Here is a 21,433-nt window from a genome sequence, read left to right on the forward strand (position 1 = left end):
TTAGCTAGTTAGCTGTCTTTTCTCTCTATTTGAGTTATTCCAGGTTGTTAGTTATCTATTAGCTATCTACTAGTTGGCTAGCTAGCTTTCTGTCTATTGACTTCCGGGTTGAGTGAACGCTGGCGCGTGTGGCTGCCGCTGCTCACCCACAGAAAAACTTCATCCTGTGGCTGTAAAGTGACCTTGAGAGTTTTGAAAGACACTTAGAAATGAAATGTATGATTATTATTATTATTATTATTATTATTATTATTATTATTATTATTATTATTATTATTATTATGATACATTGTGTCGGAAAATGCTCCGATTGACGGTAGCAGTGAATCCTGGGATACAAAGTGGAATGAAATATGAAAGGAAATATATGATCAATAAATCCAGAGGCATTGCTGACCAAGCTGATCAAGCAGAGCGTGAAGCTGCTTCTGGGATTTGGTTTTTTCCTGATGGAGCAAGGGGGTCCACAAATCGGTTGCTCTTCTCCAACGTCACCTTTTTTAAAACCGGCGAGTGTGCTTCATAAACGTACAAACTCACGACTTTGACTCGGCTGAGCTCGCATCCGGTCTAGTTGGAGCCTTGCAAGTAGATGGGCGAGGTCTTGGGACTTGGGATGACATTTTTCGGAACTACAGTGATACCTTGGCTTGCGAACTTAATTGGTTCCCAGACAGAGTGTGTAAGGCGAAAAGTGTGTATCCCAAAAATTAATTTCCCATAGGGAACCATTAACATGAGAATAATCCGTTCCCAGGTCCCCATAACTTTCTACTTTCTAATTTTCTAAGCCTTAAAACTACACAAAATATACCCTATTTTATGTACAATAAATGTCCTATGGTATCACAATTAAAGAAATACACTGTACCGTATAACAAAGTCGTTTTATTTACCTTTGTGATGGTCGTTGATGGCTTGATGGAATGGAGTGGCCGCTTTCATCAGCATTAAACACTTGATGAGGAACGTAACCTTCTTCTTTCCCCATCTTGAGGAATGATCCCTTGTAGGTGCTTTCTCTGCGATAATTGTATCTAGTTCCTCATCAATTGTGTTCTGTTTAGCTGGGTTGATAGCTTTTTGCATCAAGTGTACAGATGGCTTGTGCGGGTTATTTGTGGAGCCTGATTGATGGGATATTTTAACCTTGCAGTCGACACTCTGCCTTTGAACTATCAAAGTCAAAACTCTCTCACTGTCGTCTGCCTGTCTCTTTAATGTTTCAACCACATCCCCCCACTGCTGCGTTCTTGACCAATCACGTGGCTTGAACCAAAGCCCGGGGGCGGGGAATAGAGGACAAAAATGAGTCGGCTGCCATTTTCTTGTTATGAGAACGGGCTAGTTTGCGGACGACACATCACTCATTGAAGCAGCTCCGTGTGTATCCCCAAAAAAATGTGTATGCCAAGGTAAAATTTTCATAAATGTAACGTTCGTAAACCAAGGGGTTCGTAAACCAAGGTATCACTGTATCTCATGTCCGTAACAGCTCCCTGAAAATTACACTTCGGTACATACCTGAGTTTTAAGTTCACGATTCACTTTCGGGGTGGTAGTTAAGGGGACATTTTCTGTAAACAGGAACGCATTTAGTGACATTTAAAATGAAACACAACACAACACAATGCAAGCTGCTTACCTGTTAATTCACCAATAAATGATTAACTCATTCACTGCCAGACGACGGCTTGAAAATCTTATTAGCTGGGCTATCTTGTTATCTACTTTATCTATTAGCTATATAGTTAGCTAGCTATTAGCTATCCATTTGCTAGGTATTGGCTATCAAATCGCTGGCTATTAGCTATCTATTCGCTAGCTAATAGCTATGTATTCGCTAGCTAATAGCTATCTATTCGCTAGCTAGCTTGCTATCTATTTGACTTACTTCTGGTGAGTCAACGCTGGCGCGTGCGGCTGCCGCTGCTCACTCACCGAAAAAAAAACATATCCTGTGACTGTAAAGTGACCTTGAGAGTTTTGAAAGGCGCTTACTGGAGCAGCACAAAGATGGCTAATGACAACAATAAGCTACCAGGACAACACAAAGTTGTAGAATGTGATTTAGCCTTGTACTTGTGTCTTTGACGCTCCCAGAACAAACTCGTTTCATTGAATTGTGAAATGAGCGAAGGCCTAGCTCGCTATCTATTAGCTAGCTAGCTTTCTATCCGAGTTACTTAGCTATCTATTAGCTGTCTATTAGCTAGCTAGCTTTCTATCCGCGTTACTTAGCTATCTATTAGCTAGCTAGCTTTCTATCCGAGTTACTTAGCTATCTATTAGCTAGCTAGCTTTCTATCCGAGTTACTTAGCTATCTATTAGCTAGCTAGCTTTCTATCCGCATTACTTAGCTATCTATTAGCTGTCTATTAGCTGGCTAGCTTTCTACCTGAGTTACTTCCGGGTTTAGTGAAGGCTGAACTAGCTATCTATTAGCTATCTATTAGCTAGCTAGCTTTCTATCCGAGTTACTTCCGGGTTGAGTGAATGCTGGCGCGTGTGGCTGCCGCTGCTCACCCACAGAAAAACGTATCCTGTGACTGTAAAATGACTTTGAGAGTGTTGAAAGGCGCTTGGAAATGAAATGTATTATTATTAGTAGTATTATTATTAGTATTATTGTTATTATTATTAAGAGAATCTAAGGTTTCTAACGCTACATTGAATGTTTATGTAGTCCTAAACCTCAATATTCTTTGTGTTCTGCAATTTGAGTGACAATGACAAAAACCCTGGCATTGGAGCGGACACATTTTTGCACACCGTCTGGCAGTGAATGAGTTAATGTACTGCCAAATTAATCGATGGGTCATTTTGATGGCTTTTTCATGTAATATAGCCCAAATGCAGAAAATGTCTAATTTTCAGTGTAAAATCAAGCTTGTGGCGATGCATAACTGAGACACACTGACGTTTTCCATCCACTGGTAGGCTGAAAAAGCTGTAAAAGGAGGAAACAGTTGGAATAGTTCACGCACGGAAATAAACATCCTCAGGGCATGTTGTCCCGCTCTCTTGCACCGTTTTTGAAAGCGGCGTGTCAATTTCTTGACGGTTTTCTAAGAAATGTTGCTTAAGTGGAAACACAGCTGGCTCGCATTGAAGAGGAGACAGGAAATGCAGATTTTCTTTTTTTCGGGGGGGGGGGGGTCGATGTCAAAGGTCAATCACTCCTGTGTCTTTACCGCGAAACTCCTTTTTCTACCATTTTTTTCTTGCCATTTTGTACGTGGATCTTTTGTTTATGTTTGTTTCGCATAGCCCGACGTATAGTCGGTTGTTTTGGCATTTCACTTTGACTTATGGCCCGCTTGGCGATCTCTTTCTGAGTGCTGTTGTCTAGGGGGGGGGAAAAAAAAAAGGAAAACAGATTGAAAAATAATTGTACAAGGCGTACTTGGACCGTTCGTTATTCGATGATAAAGTGTTGTAATCAGAGCTGTGGAAGAACCACGAAGGACGCCAAAATGACATTGGATAGAAAATCAGAAAATGTCACGTGTGAAAGTTTTGTGGGAAACAAAGCCAAAAAGTCTTACATTTGTGCTTTGCTCTATAAAATGTCCAAACTCCGGCCCGAGGGCCAAATGCGGCCCCAGTAGAGGTACGATCGGGCCCAAAAAAAAAAAAAAAATCCAGCCCGACCCGCGCGTATTCAAGGCCAACCTGAACCGAGCTCAGCCAATTAACTGGATTTGCGAAGCAAACCCAAAATTTCACGTCATTTGTGAGGAAGATTTATAATAAGATTAATAATAACAAATGAAAGCCTTGGCAGACTGACAAGACTGTATAAATATTGACATATTTTATATTTCTCTGGAGGTTACATTAACCGACTGTTTTTTTTAAGAGTTGATGGAAAATTGCAACAATTAGGAACAGCAAATTAGTATAATAGTCTCGTATTTTCAGCACTGCCGCTGCTCACCCACAGAAAAAAATATCCTGTAACTGTAAAGTGACCTTGAGAGGTTTGAAAGGCGCTTAAAAATGTAATGTATTCTTATTCTTTTTATTATTCTTATTCTCGCAGTGGAGAAATTTACCTTATTATTATTATTATTATTCATATTATCATTCATATTATTCTTATTCTTATTCTTATTATAATATATTATATACCTAAAATAAAATATTTTTTCAAAAGCTGACCATGCCCCTTATAATGCGGCGAACCTTATGTATGGAAAAAAGTTTTTAATTATGTCATCCGTTGAAAGCGCCCCTTTTAATGCGGTGCGCCTTATGTATGGAAAATATGTTAAAATATGTCATTCGTTGAAGGTGCCTCTCATAATTTGATTGGATTTGCCTTTATTAGTCTCACAGTGGAGAAATTTACATTTCACAGCAGCAAAGTGATGAAAGCCAGCTAGTTAGCTTTCTATCTATTTGAGTTACTTCCGGGTTGAGTGAACGCTGGCGCGTGTGGCTGCCGCTGTTCACCCACTGAAAAAAAACTGATCCTGTGACTGTAAAGTGACCTCGGGAGTTTTGAAAGGCGCTTAGAAATCAAATGTACAGTAAAGTCTCGTTATATCGATATTCAAGGGAGTCCGAAAAAATATCGATATAACCGGGACTATCGATATATCCGATATCGATATAACGAGACTTTACTGTATTATTATTATAAAATGCGGTGCACCTTATGTATGAAAACCGTTTTAAAAATATGTCATTCATTGAATGCGCCCCTTATAATGCGGTGCACCTTATGGACAAAGTGAAAATCCACCATTTATCAGGGGGGGTGCGCCTAATACTCCGGTGCGCCTTATATTTTCTTTATACTTTTATCTATTTACAGTATATATTATATTTGGAATACTTTTTCATTCAATGAAGGTGCGTCCGGTGCGCCTTATAAAGTAAAGTCTCGTTATATCGATATTCAAGGGAGTCCGAAAAAATATCGATATAACCAGGACTATCGATATATCCGACCCTGTTTGCATGTAATTTTCTCCGTGCGTGCATAGAAATAGTATCGATATAACCGGGACTATCGATATATCCGATATCGATATAACGAGACTTTACTGTATGTGGAAAAAAAATGACAATTCATCATTCATTGGAGGTGCCCCTTGTATACAGAAAAATACAGTACTTCCATCTGGCATTTCTGGCCCACGACAACATTCCTACCAGCTGTTGTTTGTACTTGTGCCTTTTTGCAAGTTCCCCGCAAACGTGATCGGGATGTTCCGTGATTCTTTCTCGTCCTCCCTCGCGTTCCCCCCCATCGGCTTTCTTCCAGCCCGGGCGTGCTTGTACTAGTAGAAAACAAAAACAAAAACAAAACACGGGCAGTTTGAATCGTTTGATGAGGAAGGCTTGTGATGTACTAAACAGATACAGTGGAAAGATACACATTTAACCCTTTCACGCACCCTGTAATTTGATAACACGTTAAAGGACAACAGACGTCACTTTTTTGTTTCCTAACTGACATCAGAAAAACGTTTTATAGCATCTAAAATACCCAAAACACACTGTATGATATTTTTATTCAAATGCAAAACACCAATAAAAATGACTTAGTCTCGAAAATCTGCAAAAAAATTGCAGATTGCTGGAGAATCAAAACAATGGCTTGAGATTCGGCTTGAAATTCCTTCCATGGAGCTTGGTCGCCCTCTTCTGGTGGTTTTTTGGTGCAACATGAGGTTTTCAGACCAAACAAGTACAGCAAAATACATTGACGTGATGGAAGGACTGCTACAATGTCTTTTTTTCAGTCAGGGGCATTCCTTCAGCGACGTCATGTACGGACTTGTCACCAAATCAAAAACAACACTTCCTGAATCTTCAGCGCGAGTCTTAAAACATAAAATATAGCTATATGCGGTGGAATCTTTGTAAAATACACCCAGTAGAAGTCATTTGAAGCTATTTTACAAATTATGGACGCAACTTGTCTGGAGACCTCGGTTGTCCTTTAAGTTGTCCACTGTCGTGTCCGCTGCGCCCCCTCCCCCTCCCCAAGAGTTGAATTCCAGACCCAACTGCCGTTTGGTGGGATTTGGATCTTCTTTTCAAAATATTTATTTGGTGCAGTTTTCATGCCGGATGTTGTTTTTGATATAAGACCCCCGTTTTTGGCTGCGTTTGAGACCGTCGAGGAGGTTGGGAGATGAATGAAATCGGTGTTTGTCTGCATTATTACATTCCATCAACATCGTCATTTGTGATATTAACACCTTGAGGGTTTTTTTAATAGTCAGGCACACATGCCCTTGGTGGTTTTTTTTGTTTTAAAGAGCATCATTTTCGTGCCTGGGCAAGTCTAGAATTTGCCGCCTCCCTCCATTGCATTTTTATGTACACCCCCAGCATGATTGGAGTTAGTTATACAACATACTTTTTTCCCAACAGATGTTATTTATATACAGTGATACCTCAGCTTACGAACTTAATTGGTTCCCAGAAAGTGTGCGTAAGGCCAAACGTTTATTTCCCATAAAAAACATGAAAGGACAACCGACGTCTCCGGACAAGTTGTGTCCATAATGTGTAAAATGGCTTCAAATGACTTCTACTGAGCGTATATTACAAAGATGACACCGCATATAGCTATATTTTACCTTTTAAGACTCACGCTGAATATTCCGGAAGTCTTGTTTTTGAGTTGGTGACGAGTCCTCACCCTACGTCACTGAAGGAACGCCCCTGACCGAAAAAAGGACACATTGTAGCAGTCCTTCCAACACGTCAATGCATTTTGCTGTACTTGTTTGGTGTGAAAACTTCGTGTTGCACCAAAAAGAGGCAGAAGAGGGCGACAAAACTCCATGTAAGGAATTAATCCGCCTGTGGAAACAGGCTGATAAATTCCTTACACGGAGCTTTGTCGCCATTTTCTGCCTCTTTTTTTAGTGCTACATTTCCCCCCCATTGCCTCAAAATGGCACGGAATAAATTCTTTAATCGATTGCAAACATGTATGCTTTCCTCTTCAGAACTATTTGAATCATATTCATAACTAGATGAGTAACAAGAAAGCATATTCTCCGAAACTGAAGCCATTGTTTTGATTCTCCAGCAAGGCAAGACATCTTGGTGTACCACAACGAAGAAGGGGGCGGGACCTTCTGAAACTGGCCACTTCCGGGTTCATTTTTTTGCAGATTTTGGACAATTTAAATCATTTTTATTGGTGTTTTGAATTTGCCTAAAAATATCATACTGCATGTTTTGGGTATTTTAGATGCTATAAAACGTTTTCCTGATGTCAGTTAAAAAACAAAAAAGTGATGTCGGTTGTCCTTTAAAATGAGAATAATCCGTTCCCAGGTCCCCATAAAACACAATTTTCTACTAAATAAAACTTAAAACTACACAAAATATACCTTATTTTATGTATAATAAATGTGATATTGGATTGTAATTAAAGAAATAAATATATATATAATAAATGTATAATAAACACATTTTATTTAGCTTTGTGATGGCCGTTGATGTAGTTGTCTCTTGATGATATCTGAGTGAAGTTGCTGTGCTTTCTCTGCAACTTTCTCGTTTTTCACGTTTTTGGTAGTTAATTAATTTAAGCAACGTTTGTGTAAGCCCTAAGTCGTACCGGAGTGGTCCATCGATGAAAAGGTTTCTTCAGCCGTCATCTGTACTTGTTTGAAGGTGTCGGACGTTTCGCTTCTTATCCAAGAAACTTTGTTTCCAAGAAGTACAGATGACGGCTGAAGAAACCTTTTCATCGATAATTTAAGCAACAAAAAAAATTGAGGAGCCATTTGGAAGCCAAAAGGTCCGGATCTTTTTAGTGAACCGAGCCAAAAGAAGCGGCTCTCTGAAAAGAGCCGGAATTCCCATTCTCTTCAATTAGTAACCGGCTCGTTTGCGAACGACACCTCACTGTTACCCGAAGGCAGAAAATGAGTTGACGGGATCACCTTTCAGTTGTTAGTCCTGCACCAAGATGTTTGTGCCCCCCCCCCCCCCCCAAAAAAAGAAAAGACAACCGTGAGTGTTAAACGACGCCATAACAACCAAACAACTCTTGATTAACTCTCACCCTCACGTGTCTGCTTCGCTGCTCAATTAAACGACTTGCCATTGAGAACCGCGCAACTGCCAAATGTGGAATGTCACTCTGGGTGGATTTAAAGCGAATCATTCTCGCTCCGTAACGGAGGAGAATAGTAAGTACAATAGCCATTTTCCTCTCGCTCGTTATTCTGCTCGGTTACACATGGCGGATGAGTTGAGTCCACTTTGAATCGTTTTTTTTTTTCGCTGTCCCCGGATTACAACAGATTTAAAGCGGCTAATCATGTGAAATGAATGGCGGCGACAACGTGGGAAGGCAACAAAAAATGTCCAGTGTTTCCCCCGCATTTTTTTTTTTTTTCGTTTTTGCTACTTTTCTCACGACTTATTTTCATGTAAATTACAAAATCAAGAGTGTTTCCCTCGCATTTTCTTTCTTTTTTTGCTACTTTTCTCACGACTTATTTTCATGTAAATTACAATTTCAACCGTGGCTACAAAATTCCGCCGCCTGTTGTGTTAGTAGTAGAAATTGTGAAAAGGGGCGCCCTACCTGAGTGGGTGCTCTTGGGTCCCAATGGTCAGCTGTTTATTGTCTGCCACCCCCCCGACCCCGAACCACCTCCTTTTTTTTGGGGGGGGGGTCTAATAGTTGTAGAATCGGTCCTGCGGTCCACTACACTTCAGTGCACGACGTTGTGCTGTGCCAGCTCTCTGTGATGCACTAATGGCTGACATATGATGCGAGGGAGGAGCACGTAGAGCCGTCTTTTACCCCCACCACCACCACCACCGAACTCCCTAACACTCACACTCACACACTTTCCTCCCCCCTCCTTCTTGCCATGAAAATGTAGATAAAGTTCAGCCATGGGAGCGTATGGCTGCGATTTTCTTCCTTCCTTCCCTCTTTTACGGCATCGGGGAGGGGCCTGCTCTTCTTTCAACGACCCCCCCCCTCTTCTTCGCTTTCCACAAAAAGCAGTGGTGTTGGGGGGAGTTATCTTTGTGTATATGTGTGTGCTTTGATGTCGTGCGTCAGCTGAGGCTGCCCTATGTTTAAAATACTTGAGTAATTACAATGTGTGCGATGCATGTGTGCGCAGCGTCACCCGTTAAATGTCGCGATCATCAGAGCGGCTTGTTTGGAAACGTACTCAGAAACAGAGGTGGAAGAAGTACCCGGGCTCTTTATACGGATTGGGAATGCTGATTAAAAAAATATACAGTATATGCGAAAATAAAATAGACGACAGCAAAAAAAAAAAAAAACATGGCGGACGAGTCGAAAATTGCAACAACTTGAGTGAAAATGGCCAGTCATTTCACGTGATTGTGTTTGTAATTTTGTTCTGTGTATCATCACCCCAGATCAGTTTTTCACCTGTCATCTTATGATGAACTCATTCACTGCCAAATGATGTGCAAAAATGTGACCAAAAAGGGCCACAGAATATTAAGTTTTAGGACTACATAAACCACCGGTCTCAAAGTCGAGGCCCAGGGGCCAAATCCGCTCCGCCACATATTTTTTTTTGGCCCGCGAAAGCAAATCAAAATCCTGACTAAAATTGTATATTTTTTGATGTAAACCACAATAACAGTCATTATTCTTGACTTCAGATTTGAAAAGTAGTTATTCATTCAATTGTTGTGCGCTCTATATGTAATATGTGGAGGGTATTAAACATTGTAATGGCTTCCCCAAATTCATAACGGCCCTCGAAAGGAAACCATAACTACAATGTAGCCCACGGCAAAAAAAAAAATGACTCTGACACCCCTGACACAAACATTTAATTCAGCGTAAGAAACTTGACACTCTTTCCTTTCACCAGAAAAAGAGTTAATTCCTAAGTTATATAGGTCTGGAGTTATCTGAGCTTGAGATGAGGGTGACTACAAAATACAATGCAATACATACATATTGGTTTATATAGCACTTTAACAACAGCTGAATCTGTAACAAAGCGCTAACATGGACAAAAAGCAAATGTCGCCCCCTTGTGGTAGGCAAAAACACTGCTAGAGGTCTGACCATCGCTTTATCGGCACCCCCCATGGGCCGATAAAGAATTAACTATATTTTTTTCTGCTGAAAGAGTCTAAAATTTCTAACGCTTTATTGAATGTTTATGTAGTCCGAAAACTCAATATTCTGTGGGTTCCACAATTTGAGTGAAAATGACAAAAACCCTGGCACTGGAGTAGACACATTTTTGCACATCGTCTGGCAGTGAATGAGTTAACAAGGTCACATGATGAGAGAGACCATTGTTGTTTTTCTTTTCCCTTGTATTTTTAATATTGCAAAGCTCCCCACAAACTAATCAGGAAAAAAAACGCTAGCTAGTGCTAACTCTGTTGCTTTAGCTTTGCTAATGAACTCACACAATGCTAAAGCAGCTTATAACAAGAAAAAAAAAAACAAAGTAAAGCCACGGAATGGGAATATTTTGTTGATCTATATTTACTAAATCGTTATTGATCCTGCGTGTTGGCTTATAAGAGGCCGAAAATCTCAATCAATCGTGATTTCAACTGCTCAATTAGCAAGATTAGCAAGATAAGCCGCGTAGAAAACAAAACAAAACGTGAAGCGCAGATACAACTTCTGACAAGATTCCGGTTTTCAATGAGTGCTCTCGTCTCGTGTTGGATGTTACGTAACCGTGTGAGATCATCATTAGGGGACAATACAATATTATGCGCATGATCTGGACCGGAAAATACACCAAAACAAAATGGCCGTGTCTTTTCAACCCATTTTTTTTTTTGTAAAGGGGCATCCGGCGGCAGTCGTCGAGCAGAAAATAGCCGATAATTTAATTGTCGTCTGGCCTCACGAAGAGTAGGGAACCTCATCCGTCATCTCTGGCACGTTTTCGAGCTGCTTTGTAACCATTTTGCTCGTCATTCTTACATTCCTGAAGTTCTTCGTGATTCTTATTTTGTACCAGATGAACGTCTCGTCGTACGTTCACGTTTGGCTCTGCGACGTCGTTTATACAAGTCGTTTGTTTTGTTTACAGGTTAAATAGCCGGACGCATTCCATAGCTGAGATGATGTGTTTGCGGCGCGGTAGCTTCGCCGTGAAATGCAGTGAGGAAAAAAAAATAAAATAAACGAGCATCCGTACGTTTGACACATTTCCGTTTTGTTGACTTCAATGCGTTTGGAATTGAAAATTATGTACAGTGATACCTCGGCTTACGAACTTAATTGGTTCCCAGACAGAGTGTGTGAGGCGAAAAGTGTGTATCCCAAAAATTAATTTCCCATTGGAAATAATTAAAATGAGAATAATCCGTTCCCAGGTCCCCATAAAACATAGTTTTCTACACAAAATATACCTTATTTTATGTATAATAAATTAATAATGAAAGTATAATAAATGTGCTATGGTATTATAATTAAAGAAATAAACTGTACTGTATAATAATGTCATTTTATTTACCTTTGTGATGGTTGTTGATGGCTTGATGGAATGGAGTGGCCGGTTTCATCAGCATTAAACACTTGAGGAACACATGGAACGTAGCCTTCTTCTTTCACCATCTTGAGGAATGATCCCTTGTAGGTGCTTTTCCTGCGATAATTTTACCCAGTTCCTCATCAATTGTGTTCTGTTTAGCTGGGTTGATAGCTTTTTTTCATCAAGTGTACAGATGACTGGAGCCTGATTGATGGGATATTTTAACCTTGCAGTCTACACTCTGCCTTTGAACTATCAAAGTTGAAACTCTGCCACTGTCGTCTGCCTGTCTTTTTAATGTTTAAACCACCCCCCTCACTGTTGCGTTCTTGACCAATCACGTGGCTTTAACCGATGACTGGGGGAATAGAGGACAAACAGTCAGCTGCTATTTTGTTGTTAGAAGAACAGGCTTGTTCGCGAACAACACATCACTCATTGAGGCAGCTCCGTGTTCGAAAAAAAAGTTCGTATGCCAAGGTAAAGTTCGTATGCCAAGGTAAAATTTTCATAAATGTAACGTTCGGAAACCGAAACGTTCGTAAGCCAAGGGGTTCGTAAACCGAGGTATCACTGTATTCGGAAAATAGCCTTTTAGCAAAATAGCTCTGTTGGTTTATTTCAAAGTTATTGTTTCATGTAGTGAAGAGATTGTGTTTTTTTATGTTTTAATCTTGGTGTAGAAATAAAATCAGACTAATTTTGGATATCCCGAAATGTTGAATCAGAATATGGATCGATGGATATGGATTCATTGCATTTCTTTTTTTTTGTGTCTTTTCCTTGCAGTGTTCGGTGACATGTGGGCGGGGCATCAAGCATCGGGACATCACCTGCGTCGACCAGAACCGAACCAAAACGGAAGAGGAACACTGCGGTGATCTTCCCCGCCCACGGACCGAGAAGGCCTGTCGGGCCCGCGGGTGCCCCATGTGGAAAGCCACCAAGTGGAGCGCGGTATGTAGAATCATCCTGTAATCCTTTTATTTTTATGACAGCAATTTTTATAAAGCAGAATCGATCGACCGCGTCGAGATAGGCACACATACCTTTACATAAAATTGACATTGAACCATAAATTTCAGGGGCCTTCAATTTGATTTATTTATTTATTTGTTTATTTTATTAGTATATATTTTTGTATTTGTTTGTTTTATTTATTAGTGTATTTTTATTTATTTATACATGCATTTGTATTCATTTATTTATTTATTTATTTATTTATTTATTTGGTTATTCTTTCGTTCATTCGTGTATTTTTATGTATTTATTTGTTCATGTGTTTTGATTTTTTTAATTTATCTTTTCATTTATTTATTTATTTATTTATTTATTTATTTATTTATTTATCTGTCTATTTGTTCATTCGCCCATTTATTTATTTATTTATTTATTTATTCATTCATGTATTTTTATTTATTTGTTAATGTGTTTTGATTTTTTTATTTATCTTTTCATTTATTTATTTATTTATCTGTCTATTTGTTCATTCGCCTATTTATTTATTTATTTATTTATTTATTTATTCATTCATGTATTTTTATTAATTTGTTAATGTGTTTTGATTTTTTAGTTATCTTTTCATTTATTTATGTATCCGTCTATTCATTTGTTCATTCATCCATTTTTTTTTTTATTTATTTATTTATTTATTTATTTGTCTATTTATTTGTTCGTCCATTTATTTATTTATTTTTCCGTGTATATTTATTTATCTGTGTATTTTTATTTATTTATTCATTTATGTTGTTTATTTTTTATGTATTTAGTCATTTATTTATTCATTTTGTATTTATGTATTTGTTCATCCATTCATCTATCCATCTATTCATTCATTCATTCATCTATCCATTCATTCATTCATTCATTTTTGTCACCAACCTGATCTTTTTCACATAACGTATGGACAAACCGTGCTTACGTTTTGTTTTTGTTTTTTTTTTTTGTTTTTTGTTTTTTTTTGGGGGGGGGGGGGGGGTCGGCGGTCTCAAAGCAGCCCGAACAAGAATGCTATGTCATGGCTTTTATCCAAGAACAAGTAAACAACGTGATGTCCCACAGACAGAATGCATACGGGCTATTTTTTCCTCCCCCATCTCATCACGCAAAAGTCTCCACAAAGCCCCTCACAACCTCCCCCCCCCCCTACACTCCATTTCTGGTCAAATAACTAAAATCCCCAAAGATCCATTTACGCCCTCCACTCCCCACGCTTTATGGGTCTCCTTCTCCCCCTCCTCTTTTTTGTGTAGTTCTGGAAGCAATCATCATCCCCAGAAAACCACCGGCTAGCATGAAATCACGACCACGCGGACGTACGTAGCCGTTACTTCTCGATTTTCGAGTCCGTGCACGTGCCCCCCCCACATCCCCTCGAAACCAGCGCACCAATAGTCGTCCTCTCGGTGAACTCACTTTAAAGTAGTGGCACGAAGATCCAATCCTTCAACTGGGTTTAGTGGATTTGTTACGCTTAGCGAACGGGCTGTTGTTCGTTTAAGATGGCCGATAGGGGAACCAAAACAGCATTTCTGTATCAACTTGTTACGCTGTTATCGTTAATAGCACGTAACTTGGCAACGAACATTAGGAACTCATTGGAACTGAACAAAAACGTGTTGGCTCACTATTTGGCAAGTTCAAGCTAGTGCTGTTATGTGGTATTTGTACCATGTGACCTTTCCCAGCCAATCATAGAACGAGGAACTCATTGTAATTCTTTTGTTTAACTTATTCACTGCCATTCGCAAATTTATTCAGAAATTTAAAATATGACGGAGAGCGGCATTCCCGAATTTGTTCTTTTTTGTTTTTTTTTTAATGCCTGGACGCCGATACAGCGCTGGCCATGGCAATTTTTTTTTAATAATAATAATAATAATAAAAAATGTATTATTATTATTATTATTATTATTATTATTGGATTGGATTTGCCTTTATTAGTCTCGCAGTGGAGACATTTACATTATTATTATTATTATTATTATTATTATTATTATTATTATTATTATATTCCAGGTTGAGTGAACGCTGGCGCATGTGGCTGCCTTTGCTCACCCACAGAAAAACACATCCTGAAAAAAGAAATGTATTATTATTATTATTATTATTATTATCATTCATATTATTCTTATTCTTATTCTTATTCTTATTCTTATTCTGATTAGTTTCTAACACAAATCAAGACATTCTAAGGCGCCATTTTGTACAATTCTAGTTATTCTCTCTTTGAGCCTGGACAGTATTCAACGTCATCATCGAAGGCCCTCAGTATGCAGTTCCACATTTAAAAAAAAAATGGCTCCTCAAGCAGCGAGCGAGTGTTTTGTTGACGGTATATAAAAAAAATAAGACCATAACTGTTTCTTTCTTCATTCATTTTAGTCTTTATTTGTTTGTTTTTGCATGTCAGTGTTCGGTCACATGCGGAGTGGGAGTCCAGAACCGGGCCGTCTACTGCAGGCTGAAGGGCAGCGGAAAGGTCAGAGAAGATCTATGTGAGGCTCCGTCACGTCCCGCCGTCATCCAACGGTGCCAAGTTGCACAATGCACCCGTTACACTTGGGTCGCCGCCGCTTGGACAGAAGTGAGTGGCAATAGTTTTTTTGTCTTTCTGTGTTTTTTTTTTTTTAAACACAATGCAGGCAAATTGGAATTTGGAATTGTGTGTCGTCGGGTTGCAACAACGTAAAACATTCCGTGTATGTTAAGATGGATGAGCGTTTTGTTTTCATGTATGTTTGAGTTTGTTTTTCTTTTCATTTCTCACTTGATGTTTTAAGTTACACTTTTTCTCAGAAACATTATTTCTTTATTTACTATGCAAGCTATTCAGTAGCTGGCTAGCTAGTTATTTAAGTACCTAACTAGCTATAGCTACTAAAGAGATCATCTTTATTAGCTATAGCTACCTAGCTAGCTGGCTAGCTCATTATTAACGCTGGCGTGTGTGGCTGCCGCTGCTCAGCCAAAGAAACACTTATCTTGTGACTGTAAAGTGACAAGTGAAAGGCGCTTGTAAATGAAATGTATTATTATTGAAATAACTAATTAGCTATAGCTACTTAAATTGCTATTTAGCTAACTAGTTATTTAAGTAGCTAGTTATAGCTACTTAAAATTTTAACTAGCTGACTAGTTATTTAAGTAGCTACCTAACAAGCTAAATAGCTAGCTATTTAAGTAGTTACTGTCTATCTAGCTATGTAGCTAACTAGCTAGACACTTAAATAGTAAAGTTGCCTGTTAGTTTATTGCTTCCGTGGTTAGGAGCATATTCTCGATGAGTACCATTACCATAGTTTTTCATATCTGCTAGCTAGTTATTTAAGTAGCTAGCTAGATATAGCTACTGAATAGCTTGCTAGCTTGCTAACTAAATACATAAACACTCTTTAGTAGCTATAGCTACCTAGCCAGCAGGCTAACTACTTATTTTAAGGAGCTAGCTATCGCTTCTTAAATTGCTAACTAGCTAACTAGTTATTTAAGTAGCTAGCTAACTAGCTATATAGCTAGCTAGCTATTTAAATAGCTACTCTGTATCTAGCTAGCTAGCTAACCAGCTAGATAATAATAATAATAATAATAATAATAATAATAATAATAATAATAATACCCACTTAAATAGTAAAATTGCCTGTTAGTTTATTGCTTCCTTAGTTGGGGGCACATTCTCGATGGGTACCATTACCATTGTTTTTCATATCTGTTAGCTCGCTATTTAAGTAGCTACTGTATATCTATCTAGCTAGGTAGCTAGATACTTAAATAATAAAGTTGCCTGTTAGTTTATTGCTACCTTAGGAGCATATTCTCAATGAGTACCATTACCGTAGTTTTTCATATCTGCTACCTATTTATTTACGTAGCTAGCTAGCTATAGCTACTGAATAACTAGATATCTTGCTAACAAAATAAAGAAATAATCTCTAGTAGCTATATCTACCTAGCTAGCTGGCTAACTAGTTATTTTAAGTTGCTAGCTATAGCTACTTTAATTGATAACTATCTAACTAGTTATTTAAGTATATAACGAGCTATTTAAGTAGCTACTGTATATTTAGCTAGCTAGCTAGCTAGATAGATACCTAAATAGTATAGTTGCCTGTTAGTTCATTGCTTCCTTAGTTAGGAGCATATTCTCGATGAGTACCATTACCATAGTTTTTCATATCTGCTAGCTATTTATTTAAGTAGCTAGCTAGCTATAGCTACTGAATAGCTAGATAGCTTACTAACTAAATAAAGAAATAATGCTTGGTATCTATAGCGACCTAGCTGGCAGCATAGCTAGTTATTTTAATCGTAATAATAATACATTTGATTTATAAGCACCTTTCAAAACTCTCAAGGTCACTTTACAGTCACAGGATAAGTTTTAAGTAGCTAGCTATCTACATGTATAGCTACTTAAATTGTTAACTAGCTAAATAGTTATTGAAGTAGCTAGGTTACTAGATAGCCAGCGCGCTATTTAAGCAGCTACTGTATATCTATCTAGCTAGGTAGCTAGATACTTAAATAATAAAGTTGCCTGTTAGTTTATTGCTACCTTAGTTAGGAGCATATTCTCTATGAGTACCATTAGCACAGTTTTTCATATCTTCAACCTACGTCCTTATTCACTAGCGCCTGCTGTTACGCAGATGTAGACATGTTAGCATCCCACGGTGTTGTTTCATTTCCTCTTTTTTTTGTACTATGACAGAGACAGCTAGCTTTCTCTCTCTCTCACTGCTGATACCTTCTTGGATATGCATCATTTTCGAAATGACGTACAAAGCAGACTGCCTTTTATTCCGTTTACACACTCGGCTGTATAGTTCCAAGCTTTTCTTTACATCCAACCTCGTAACTGTCATGTGGCTTTGTCCAGCAATGGCAAGGCATAAAACAGGATTGCCATGGAAGGACTTTCAGACTTCTCAGCGTGTTACCTTGAAAACCAGAACCTTTTTTTTTGTAAAAGGAAGTCAGTCATACACAAAAAAAAAATCCTTTCAAGATGGTGCTCAAATACTGAGACTGTGAACGTCGCTATTCAACGGGTATTGAGACCAAGCCCAGCTGTGATTAGCGAAGTTGTGTATGACCTTCCACAAAATGGCTTTGTAATTCCCTATAGATGCCACAAGATGGCAGCAAAACATTTGAAACTGAGAGATCATAAAGCATCAACACTTTCAATGATGAAAGTCACACAAATGCACACTTCGTTCGTGTTTTTCGATGATCTCCTTCTTCTGCTCGAACGTAATTTTATTTTGTGTCCTCTTCGTAACATTAGCCTGTGGTGGGGTCTTTTTCAGTCCCATAATAGCAAAAGTACTCCACTTGATAGCAAACCACGTCTGCACTCAAAGAAAGTGGGTGTGGAAAACTAGTCCGCTAGCCACCGTGGCGCTGTTCGACCGTGTGGTTTGGTGTTCATCCGCCCAAAACTAGTCCGACAGCCACCGTGGCGCTGTGTGGTTTGATTCGTCCGCCGAAAACTAGTTCGGATGCCAAGATTATATTCTCACGAATTTAAAGGCGAAACGTTCGTGAGCTAAAGCGTTCGTAAGCTAAGGTATCACTGTACTTCCCCTTTCAGTGTTTGACTTTATAAACATACATTCTTACGACCGAATTCACCTCTCGACCACTCGGGACCTATCTCGTTCGTAAGGTGGGGAGCGTCTATACGCTAGGTTGATTGACACATCAATGTGTCAATCATGTCCGCCCAGAAATAAAATGGAGGACGTCTGTGTTGCCGGATCGTACTAACAACCTCTTTCCTTGCTATCAACTTTGGTGGATCAGTGCTCAGCTAGCTGCGGGGTGGGCTACCAGCAGCGTGCGATGGCCTGTTCTGAAACACCCTCATCTGAAGGCCCGCATCTTGATGTCGCCCAATCGCTTGCCGCCGATACCCGCTGCCCAGAACCCCGTCCTCAGAGCATCAGGCCATGCCTCTTCAAAGACTGCCCGCAGGCCTCCTACTGGAAAGTCGGACCTTGGAGCAAGGTTAGCAAAGTCGGAAAGTCGGTTGGTTGGTTGGTTGTTTAGCAGTCAAGTTAGTTATCTAAGTTTCTTTCCTTGACTATCTTAGAGTTGGTAGTTTGTTGCTTAGTCAGTTTGGTAATTTTATGTTTTTATGAAGTCAAAGTCAGACATGGAGAACAAGAAAAAAAAATGCCAAGTAATAATAATAATACATTTCATTTATAAGTGCCTTTCAAAACTCTCAAGGTCACTTTACAGTCACAGGATAAGTTTTTCAGTGGGTGAGCAGCGGCAGCCACACGCACCAGCGTTCACTCAACCCGGAAGTAAATCAAATAGATAGAAAGCTACTTAGCTATTGTATAGCAAATAATAATAATACTAATAATAATAATACATTTTATTTATAAGCGCCTTTCAAAACTTTCAAGGTCACTTTACAGTCACAGGATAAGCTTTTCTGTGGGTGAGCAGTGGCAGCCACACGCACCAGCGTTCACTCAACCCAGAAGTAATAATGTCCGTACGTGACATCACTGAAGGAATGCCCCTGACCGAAAAAGGACACATTGTAGCAGTCCTTCCATCACGTCAATGCATTTTGCTGACTTTTAGCAAAGTCGGAAAGTCGGTTGGTTGGTTGTTTAGCAGTCAAGTTAGTTATCTAAGTTTCTTTCCTTGACTATCTTAGAGTTGGTAGTTTGTTGCTTAATCAGTTTGGTAATTTTATGTTTTTATGAAGTCAAAGTCAGACATGGAGAACAAGAAAAAAAAATGCCAAGTAATAATAATAATACATTTCATTTATAAGTGCCTTTCAAAACTCTCAAGGTCACTTTACAGTCACAGGATAAGCTTTTCTGTGGGTGAGCAGTGGCAGCCACACGCACCAGCGTTCACTCAACCCAGAAGTAATAATGTCCGTACGTGACATCACTGAAGGAACGCCCCTGACCGAAAAAGGACACGTTGTAGCAGTCCTTCCATCACGTCAATGCATTTTGCTGTACTTGTTTGGTCTGAAAATTTCATGTTGCACCAAAAAGAGGCAGAAGAGGGCGACAAAGCTCCGTGTAAGGAATTAATCAGCCTGTTGAAACGGGTTGATTAATTCCTTACACGGAGCTCGGCCGCCATCTTCTGCATTTTCTGGGACGCTACATATTCGTCCTGGCGCTTCAAAATGACCCGGAAGAACTTCTTTAATCGATTGCAAACATTTATACTTTCCTCTTCAGAACTATTTGAATCATATTCATAACTGGATGTGTACCAAGAAAGCATATTCTCCGAATCTGAAGCCATTGTTTTGATTCTCAAGCAATGCAAGATGCCTTGGCGTGATGTCACGAACAAGGGGGCGGGACCTTCTGAAACTGGCCACTTCCGGGTTCAAATTGAAGTAGTTTTTAGACACTTTAAGTCATTTTTATTGGTGTTTTGCATTTGACTAAAAATATCATCCTGCATCTTTTGGGTATTTTAGATGCTATAAAAACGTTTTTCTGATGTCAGGAAACAAAAAAAGTGATGTCGGTTGTCCTTTAATCACCAATAAATATTTGGATCCCAGTGCTCTCAGACATGCGGGGCAGGAGTGATGGAGCGCAGCGTGGAGTGCGTGACCTCTAAAGGAACAACATCCAAGCAATGCCGTCCTTCGGAAAGACCCGAATCTCGAGCCGCGTGTCAAGACGGAGAATGTAGGTTAAACAACCCCCCCCCCCCACCCTCCATCTCCGCTCCCTCGCGATAATGATACCAAATGGAGCGTGCTATGTGTATGTTAGCCAATCTGATTGTGTTTATGGAAACGCAAAGGGTGTTTTCCCTTTTCGCTTCATTTTTAACACATTAGCGAGAACGCCGTCTCTTGACTTGATGACCTCATGGTAGGATAAATGAGCTCTCCGTCGCCTTCATTCTGATAAATTGCCGGCTCTTCACAAATCGGCAGCGGGCCAGATTTTGAGCGTTTTTGCCCGGGCCTCTGCCAAGGCGATCCGTGGCAGGATTAAAACGATATGCTCGGAGTAGAGCCAATAACTGCGGTCAAATATTAATGCTAATCAGCACGATATGGCCACTGAGGGACTTGGATCAAAACAAGAGCAAGGCAACACACACATCATGCAACGTTTATTAGAACGCTCTCCATTCTAGGAAACGTGAATTCATCATGGGGGTGTTTTTCTTTTAGTTATGTTCATCTTTTCATCACTTAGCATTTTATTCAAATGACTCACAAATACTTCCTCTGACATGAAACAAACTACAGTGACCGTATTGCTTTTTAATGTTCCTCCCGAATGGAAGGTGTAGTCGTACTTTGTCTGTTTTATCTCGAGCATGTTTTTGTTCCGATTTATTTATTTATTTTGGGTCTTTTATTTCTTTAATTTTCTCTCCCAGAGCTACAGTTAGCATTAGCGTAGTACTGATTTTCTGTTCTTCATTTACTGTTCTAGCTTTCATGGATTATTGCTATTATATTTAGGATTATTATAATTAAAGAAAGACCTCTACTTTTTGGATCATTATCCACGTGATATTCGAGTTCGCCGAGTTCTCATCTCATATCAGTGTGATTGTTTTCAGTGGTTTACGGAGTTTTATTAAAGGCTATATTTCTATATATGTTGAATTGATTTTTTTTTTTAATGAATGGATGAATGTGATTGTGGATGGGTGTGGTTGGATGGATAATCCATCCAAATTTCCCCATTGTGGGACTATTAAAGGTTTTCTGATTCTGATAGATTGCTAGCTAGCTAACTATCTAGCTACTGAGTTACTGTGCTACCTCACTACCGAGCTGGATGGATGGATGGGTAGATGAATGGATGAGCGGATGGATGAGCACATGGATGAGTGGATGGATGGAAGAATGAATGGAAGAATGGATAGATTGCTAGCTAGCTAGCTAACTACCTCCCGAACTGGA

General features: G+C 39.3%; 1 protein-coding gene across 1 annotated transcript in view; it reads left to right on the forward strand.

The window, feature by feature from the left end:
* LOC148897528 (A disintegrin and metalloproteinase with thrombospondin motifs 20) overlaps positions 1–21,433 on the forward strand; it is a 128,058-nt gene that overhangs the window by 93,835 nt on the left and 12,790 nt on the right. The window contains exons 29-32 of the mRNA XM_088995813.1: positions 12,289–12,456; positions 14,912–15,085; positions 18,307–18,510; positions 20,063–20,192. Coding sequence (XP_088851939.1) covers positions 12,289–12,456; positions 14,912–15,085; positions 18,307–18,510; positions 20,063–20,192 — 676 coding nt within the window. The remainder of the gene's footprint in view (positions 1–12,288; positions 12,457–14,911; positions 15,086–18,306; positions 18,511–20,062; positions 20,193–21,433) is intronic.

Source organism: Hippocampus bargibanti, linkage group LG05 (genome assembly GCF_051943395.1).
Source record: "Hippocampus bargibanti isolate YZ-2025 linkage group LG05, ASM5194339v1, whole genome shotgun sequence".
NCBI lineage: Eukaryota > Metazoa > Chordata > Actinopteri > Syngnathiformes > Syngnathidae > Hippocampus > Hippocampus bargibanti.